We start from the raw sequence: 8,631 nt of genomic DNA, 5'->3' as shown, positions 1-8,631 counted from the left end.
CATTTTAGCAGATTTTTCATTATGAGAAATTACCATATTTCTCTCATAAACCACATCCCAAATATAACACACACCGTATTCTCGGAAGGCCTCAGGTATAGGTAAGTACCAGGGGTCAGAGGTCTTCTGGGACTGGAAGCAGTACACCAGGGCTGGGGTCTGAGGACAGTACGTCAGAGCCCAAAGCAGAGCACTTGGGTCCCATCCAGCACATCACTCTGGGGCTGCATGCCATATCCCATTCTGTGCACCAGCTCTGAAGCCATGTACCAGGTCTGGGGCCATATGTTGGGTCAGACCTTACATGCCAGGTCAATCCGTGCAGCAACTTCATGTGCCATCCAATCTAGTAAGTGAAGGGTTCCCCATGGGTCCAGAAATTTGGCAATGGGGACAAGGGGAGGAAGGGTTGCAATGGCAGTGTTAATTTGCCCCTCCCCTCCATGAAATATCCAGACCTAGGAGGAGCCCTTTTCGTCACATATAATTCACACCCAAATTTTCCCAGCTTGTTTTGAGAGAATAGGTGTGGGTTATTGTGAAAGGGGCAGTAAAAGCCCCTCTAGTGGGTCCCAGACTCCCACCCCACATGCCCCGATACTCACCACAGAGGCCCAAATGAGCAGCAGCTGGGAGGGAATGTGGACACAGGCTCTGCAATTCTGGAGCTCCCTGAAGCTGTGGATCGGCGAGGGACAGGGGCAGAGCCTCGGTGAGACGTGGGCTGCTCAAAAAGCAGCTGGGAGAGCAGCTGTGAAGCCAGTGGGGGAAGAGGAACATGCCAGGCAGGAGGTACCAGGAGCTAAACAGAGGATCACCTGGCTGGAGAGAAGGCAAGAGGAACAGAGCAGCGACTGGAGGGCTCTGGCATGGCAGGGAAGAAACCCAAGCCTGGGGAGATAAGAGATGCCCGGGAACAACACCGCAGCCCCACCGGAAATATAGGTACAGCAGCTGGGGAAGGTGGCAGGGAGCTGCTAGCTCTCACAAGCAGCTTGGTGGGGAGAAAACAGCAGCCCAGCATGGGAACTGTATGCCCCTCCAGCTTGGGAGGAGCAACAGAGTGACCTCAGGTCAGCGGAGATCCAGAGGCAGTTGCATTGGGAAGAAGGATTGGGGAGGGGCACAGGGTGGCTGCCCACCTCCATAATCACTAGGAGGGAAGGGACGAGCAAGTCCCCCCACTTCATCCTTTCTCCTGGGTTTTGAGTAACAAGCGGATACTGGGAAACAGGAGCCCAGGGGTCTGTTGGCGGACACCAGATGCCTTCTGTTAAATTCATGTGAAGTCCTAGTCAGCCCTAAGGCAGGGCAGGTTTATGTACCCAAGTCAGCCTGAAGCTGAGCAACCGGCTGTGGGAGGAAGACTGTACTGGCCAAGAAGGCCCGACTTATCTCAGGGCGGACAATCTGGATGAGAGGAGATATCATCCAGAGGAAGACCTGCAGAGTGCAGTGTTTTTCCACGCTGTGGATGTGGTAAGGGTGGGGTAAAGGGGACGTTTGGAGCCCCATGAAGAAAAGACCGAGGTCAAGACCTCTTTGCTTTTGGGGGCCACCTGAAGGGAACTGTCTCCCCAACAAGGAACATCAAAGATGTGGTAGGCAAGTAGGAGCAGCACCTATACCATCTAGGTGGCACCCCAGCCCAAGTGTCACCCTGATGTTGCTTGTGGGCAAGGCACCTATCAAGAAAAGGCCGAAGCCCTACAACCTACCAGCAACAGTTATATGTGAGAAAATATGGTAATGTTCTCTGTAAAACCTTCCCATTTTATTACTTCTTCAGTGTTCACCTCATTTGCATTCATCTCTTCCTTATTTACGTAATGAATGCATGAGAGGTCTGGAAGGTGCAATATTACCTTGAACATCTGCAGCCATTTCCATTCAAATATCTCAGTGATTTACACACATGAGTAAATGAAGTGCTAGAAAAGTCAGCTGAAATAAAGAAGTAGTGTTAGCCCATTTTACAGAGCAGGAAGCCAGAGCTCAGAAGGAGAGCAAGTGGATCTTTGAATTAATTACTTGTAAAAGTTTACCCTAAAAATCATATTATTAAAACCCTTTCTGCCTTTGATTATAACATATCATTCTAGACCTCAATTAAATAAATACAGGTTTGCCTAAATAGAATTTTGGGAAAAGATTGGCAAAAATGAAGCTGAAAAGAATGGAAACATGGTTTCTTAAACCACAATTCTGTCAATGGTGAGAGGGTTGAAGTGAGGGGGATCTAGCCAATACTTCCTTAGCATCTTTCCTCTCCCTCACCTAACCATGTAGAAGCCCATTTGTGTGAATCCTACATCATCTTCCTGTCAGCCCATAGGATTCACTGGTTATAGGGTCTCCACTATCTCAAAGCCAAAAGGAACTAGGGGGTAACTTGGGTACAAATAAGGGGACTCTGTTTTCAAGGAAAGATTGAGAATGCATGTTATAGCAGGGTGGTGCTGATCTCTGCAAACATGACTTGCGATCACCAAGTAAAGCTGACAGATTTAGGGACAAGTTCACAACTGTTATATAAATCATCACCAATGATGCTGTTGAATCTATTGGTTAAACTACACTTTTGTAAAACTCAGGAGATGCTAATCAAAACAAAGGCAACAGAAAATAAAGCACCTACAAAAAGAACTGTTTTTGCAATGCTGCACATCATCTCAAAGGTTTTCACAAGTGCAAAGCAATATTATACAGTTCAGCAGAGCCAACTATGCAGTTTTACTGAGTTATAATTCATTGGTTTGATTCTTTCTGAAACAGACTTATATATGTGTGGACCAGTATATTCTGCTGGTGAGGAATATTTTTCTTGGCAGGAACCCAAACATCAAAATGTAGGCTTTTGTAGCTGTGGTGAGTAATCCGTCAAGAGGGAAACCATGACAGCCTAGAGGGGGAGAAAAAAAAATCCAGTTGCATTGAAAACAGATACTTAAAGAAAATAAATAAGGAAAAATATTTTTTAGTTCTAAAAACTCATGTTGAGAATTATTTTCCCAACAGCAACGTCATGCTTAGATTTGTTTTCTAGAATCTCCAGCACTGAGTCATAGAGAAGCTAAAAATTAATTGGAATGCTCTATTTGGTGGGCTTCCTTTCTATGTACTGTAATGAACAGAAATGGAGAAACTCAAACAAAAAGATACTAGAACCAGTATACCTAGTATGCCAAATCCTGAAGTGCTTTCCATTGGCTAAATTCTGTTCTCAGTTAATCCTGATCCATAACAGAGTGTATGGGAGCAGAATTTAGTCATCTGCAGCTTGACCATCTGCAATAACTAGGGCATGGGTGAGTGGGGCACCCACCATGGGACCTGCTTAGGAGGTAGTGCCAGAATCCCCCTATAGTGGGTATGTCAGCAATGATAAGGAACACTCTGCACTGTCCATGCCTACCACAGGGGCTTTGCAGTGCAGCACCGCATTCCACAGCACCAAGGGGTAATCTGGAGGAGCACAGGGTGAGTTGGGCAAGAAGAATGGTACTTCCTTGCCCCCAGATACACTGCTTGATGTGGCACTGAGCTGCCCACCTCCTGCAGCTTTGTACAGGTAGTGCAGGACTAACACTGCTGCGCCAGAGACTCCTGGTTGGGGAGAGGATTCTGGCTGTGCTCCCCTGCCCCCACCCTCAAAGCTTTTGCACCAGTGGGGGTAGCCCTGTGCTGCCCCTGCCTGGTGCCATAGTGAGCACCATTCTGCTTGCCTCACTCACCCCTGGCCTCCAGGTACACTTTTTGGTGTAGCACCGGGTGGGAGGAATTTGGGCTTCCTGCACCACTACAAAGACTTCTGTGCTGCAACCATTCTATCTGTCTCTCTCTGCACTCCCCGAGGAACTTCTGCAGCAGTGGGGGAAGCTCTGTGCTGCTGTTGTCCGACCACAGGCGCTGAACAGTGCAGAGAGGGAAGGGGTAGGAGATTGAGATCGAGCCCCTCTGGTGAGGGAGGGAGTGGGGTAGGGGCAAGGACAGGCACTGGGGTGAATGGGGCCCCAGGACCAGAGCAGGTCATGGGACAGAGCTGCAGGTGACTCATCCAGGCAAATGGGGGGTCAGGGGGGGGCTCCCTGCCACTGCATGCACCCCCAGGGGAGGCATGGGGGGCACGTGTCCCCAGATTTGTGTGTTGGGTGGAGATGGGCTGCCTGGTGCAGGTTGGGGCTCTGCGCCCTGCTGTCTTTGCTCTGGGAACTGTGCAATGTCATGTTGTGTCTCCTGCCGCCGGGTGGGCAGGGGATGCGTGGTACAGCCAGTGCACAGCTCCTGAGGCACAGGTAGCAAGGCACAGAGCCCCAGCCTGCAGCAGGCATCCTGTCTCTGCCCCATGCACAAATCCAGGGGGCACACGCCCCCCATGCCTCTCCCAGGGGTGCGCGCAGCACCAGAGATTCACCTTCCACCATGCCCCTGGATGAGCTGCCTGTGGCTCCATCCCATGACCTGCCTCACCCCACCCCAGGGCCCCATTCACCCCAGCACCTGACCCTGCCCCGCTCCCTCCCTCACTGTGGGGGCCTGATGTGCCCCTCCCACCTCTTCCCTCTCCCCTGCCCCTTCCCCTCCACAGACTTACCTGCTGGGTGCTATCTGTGTGTGTATGTGTTTGTGTGTGCCTGTGTCTGCCTCTCACTCCCAAGCCACAGCCCCCCAACCCTGCTGCTGCCCCTTCTGCCAGGATGTGCATGGACCCCCCACTTCCCAGGCTTCAACACCCACACACGCACCCCATACCTACCCCCCAACCATACAAAATACCTGCATAATTTTGCATTTTAGCGTGCGATTAAAATTGCGATTAATCATGACTAATTTTTTTAATCATGCAACTAATTGTGATCAAATTTTTTTATTGTTTGACAGCCCTAGAAATTACCCTAGTTTGTCACTCTTTCATAGCAATATCTGACTGCAAGTGGGTGCTTAGAGCTAGAGTTTTGTCAAGGAGTTTTGAAAAGGATTTTTTCAGATTACTGGTTAAACAGAATTTTTTTTTAATCATTTGGGGTTGACTGAAGTGAAATATTTTAGTTTTCTGGCTGAACCAACCCAAAATATTATTTTTGACTGAAGGGAAACTTTTTGTTCAACTCCAGATAAAATGTTTTGCAGGAGTAGGACACTGTCATTTTCCTGCCTTTACTTGTGGCAGGTTAGGGTGGTTTTGGTATCTTTGGGCAATATGCTTTGCAGCTATTCAGCAGGGTTGACTGTGTAGTTTTATAAATTGTTCAGACAAGGACCTGTACGGGATGGTTTAGAAACGAATGATCCTAAATCAGGATGGGCAAAATGCAGCTTGCAGGCCAGATGTAGCCCACTAGGCCATTCTATCTGGCCCATGGGGCCCCTAAACATTTTAGAAAATTAATATTTATCTGCCCCTGGCTGCCTGTCATGTGGCCCTCAATGGCTTGCTAGAACTCAGAAAGCAGCCCTCTGCCTGAAATAATTGCCCACCCCTGAACTAAATCAAGTGGGGGCTTGGATTAAATAACCTCTGGTGGTCCCTTCCAGCCCTTCTTTTCTATAATTTTGTGTTTTATTTTACTTTTAAGATGCTATGTTTTTTCTAAATTAAATTTAGTCTTGAAACAGTTTCAAAATTAAGATCAAGACAGTTGGGGGGGGCAGGGGGAGTAGGAAGGGAGGGTCAGCCAAAACTATTAATTGAGCTTGGTCCAAATTCATGAATGACTGTAGTCAACTCAAACGTGCATTTTTCATTGATTTGTTCAAAATTTTTCAGCCAGTGCTCCGCAGAACAAATATAGAGCTTCTCTCAGAAAGCTAGTGACTCAGTCTGTTTTCTCATCTCTTAAGGAATTTTCACTATCTTATAATTGTTTGTTCAATTGTTATAAAATCTACAGTAAATAATAGTTGTAAAAATGTGACAATTATTTTCTGAAATATTAAAATCTGAGAGTCGAGTTAGGGTTGGTGTTAAATGCTGAATGTCCACTGTGCTTCATATGCAGTCCTCACTATTGTTTGGCGCCATAACTCAATGTATTGTTTCAGTACTTCAAAACCTTCCTCATAGAGCTCTTGTTTAGGCAAAGTTCCCACTGATTTCATTTCAAGTCTGCCTGATAGGACAAAAGCAGCTCTGTACAGATATTAGAAACTGTAGCCATTACAGAACTATTTTTGGTATGTCTAGAGTATTTAAAGCATTTCAAAGCAGTGGGACTATATTAATCAGTACCGTTGATGACTGCAAATTATTTCAGTATAACACAGTGCAATTCATTGATTTCACTTAATTATAACACTTGGGTACAGCAACAGTCAATTAAAATGAAAATAGGTCAACACGAGGGGCCTAAGATACTACACTGTTCCTTTATAAAATATCTGATGTCGTTAGAACTGTGCTGTGTTGATATGTTTGTTGAAACATTTGTATTAAGGTCCTTATTGTATTGAGGAGCCATTCTAAATGCAAAGCTGGATGAAAGGCAGAAAACATTAGTGTACTTTTAAGCCTCTAACTAGTCTTATTTTCTTTACCATAATTGTCCATTTTCTGTTTTCAGCCTCCTGGAAAACCAGTGACCGTGAAGAATAAAATACCCTGTCTTCAACTTCTTCTGGCTTTCTTGGTAAGCAATGTAAAAATGTCCAGTCGGAAGCTGCAGCTTTTGCAGTCTGTAGATTAAAATGATAGAAAGGTAAGCAGTTTGATGGAGATATAGCATAACTGGTGAACATGTTACCAAACTGTGGACCAGATTCTGATCCCATTTATGTTGATGGTGTGCTTAGAACAATATCATTGGTTTCAGATGAATTACTCTGAATTAATACTGATATGAAGAAGAGACGAATCTTGGGTGAAATCCGATCTTCTTTTAAATAAATGGGAGATGTGCCATTGACGGTAAAGGAGTCTGGATTTCACTCCTAGCCTTTTGACACTGAAAGTGGAATAACCTTGTGTTGAACCCAGCTGACACTTCAATAAGAACATTCTGTACTGTAAAGCCATATGCCAATACAATATATGAACAATGGCAAAAACTACATATTGAACCTCACCTAAAAAGGCAATGGTCAATTATTTTGACATCAGTAACTCATAATACATTGATCTAATATCTAAGAAATGGATTACAACATTTTAAGCAAGATGAGATATGTTTGTTACTAGGATTCTGGAAACTGGAGTTAAAATACAGTCAATGAAAACATTGATTCTAACAGGGATGGAAATGTCTTGTTTTATCTTTAATTGTAAAATTGGTATTTGTTTCCATTCTCTCTAACTACTGTTGCACTAATACATATTTCAACTAAATGGGTTTCTAAAAATATTTAATACTTTCCCTATTTAGAGATATACACAAATCTGCCTCAAATCATGCTCTGCACATGGCCTTTATGAACTGCAATCTGTGTGTTAATTCTACTTAGCCTAAATGAGATTTGAAGGGCCTTCTAATGCACTGTGGGTATAACAAGGTGGGTAGAGGGGCAGAAACAGACAGTCCTTAGAGTGAAAAGTAAAGGACGGGCTCTGTTCATGACCCACATTTGTGTGTTATAAGAAAGTCTCCATCCAGAAGGGCCAGACTATGGGAAGGGGCTAGGCAAGAGAAGCCACAGATAATTCAGACATCACTTTGTTCGGTCAGCTTTATGCTGGAATGAAGGGTGTGTGTGTGTGTGTGTGTGTGTATGGACACACATGTACACATGCACACTTATCCTCATGATCCCACCTGACAGATATGGCATGCATACTTCAGTGGGGCTGATCAGTAAAAATGTACTCTATAAAAGAAGATGAGAAATACTAAACCTGATTTTTACCTGCATTGTGATCTGATAACCTTGAAAAGCTCTCAGTCTCTCTATCTTTTTTTGTTCTTGTCCCATGCTTATCCAGGTGTCTGTAACTAAAACATTGGCTCCACTTGCAGCTTCCAAGGGATCAGTTGTGAGAAGCAATCTGGTGCCATACTAATGTGGATAAGGTAGGAGAGGTTAGGCAAATTTGTTTAAGTCACACAATAAATCATATTTAAAGCTCATACCTCTTTGGCTATTAGGCTCATACCTCTTTGGAATACTGTTCCGCTATTTTAATGATCCTATGGTCTGGCTCAAAACTCTGAAAAAAACCAAATAGATAGTATTATCTATATAATGATATATTATCATTATTATTTTTAAGCTGTTTGGAAAAACATTGGTGGAATTAATTCTCCATCAAAGAATGCAGTTTTGTCAATACTGAAACACTTGATGAAACTGTTGAATATACTGAAATTTTGATTTGGAAAAAAATCAGAGAAAAATATTCTAGCTATGCTGAAAAGCCCCATTTCAATATTTATGGAATGAAATGTTTGCACTTCAATTTTTTTTTGCTATGAAATTATTCATGGTGTCAAATGTCATATTATACAATATGAAGTAAGAAGTTGAGATTCAAATAAAATGGTTGTGTCAACACGAAGCATTTCAGTAGATGTGAGACCATTTTGCTTTTTATATTTGCTTGGGGGGGCTTGGGGGTGGTCAGAATTTTGAAATTAGAAAAGTTTATTAAAGAGGCCATCCTTAATGGACTGGCCAACACCAACATCCTGAGGGATAGCCAGC

At 44.3% G+C, this 8,631-nt stretch overlaps 1 protein-coding gene across 1 annotated transcript in view; it reads right to left on the bottom strand.

The window, feature by feature from the left end:
* Nucleotides 1-2,535: 2,535 nt before the first annotated feature.
* OTC (ornithine carbamoyltransferase) overlaps nt 2,536-8,631 on the bottom strand; it is a gene marked incomplete at its 5' end in the record, with an annotated part of 48,157 nt that continues 42,061 nt past the window's right edge. The window contains 4 exons of the mRNA XM_019523868.1: nt 2,536-2,902; nt 6,535-6,672; nt 7,837-7,986; nt 8,084-8,137. Of these exons, the coding sequence (XP_019379413.1) occupies nt 2,843-2,902; nt 6,535-6,672; nt 7,837-7,986; nt 8,084-8,137 (402 nt within the window). The remainder of the gene's footprint in view (nt 2,903-6,534; nt 6,673-7,836; nt 7,987-8,083; nt 8,138-8,631) is intronic.

The sequence above is a fragment of the Gavialis gangeticus genome, unplaced genomic scaffold, assembly GCF_001723915.1.
Source record: "Gavialis gangeticus isolate Ggan-Ray unplaced genomic scaffold, GavGan_comp1, whole genome shotgun sequence".
NCBI classification, from domain to species: Eukaryota; Metazoa; Chordata; order Crocodylia; family Gavialidae; genus Gavialis; species Gavialis gangeticus.
Note: the sequence above shows the minus strand (reverse complement) of the source record. Positions and strands in the feature narration are given on the sequence as shown.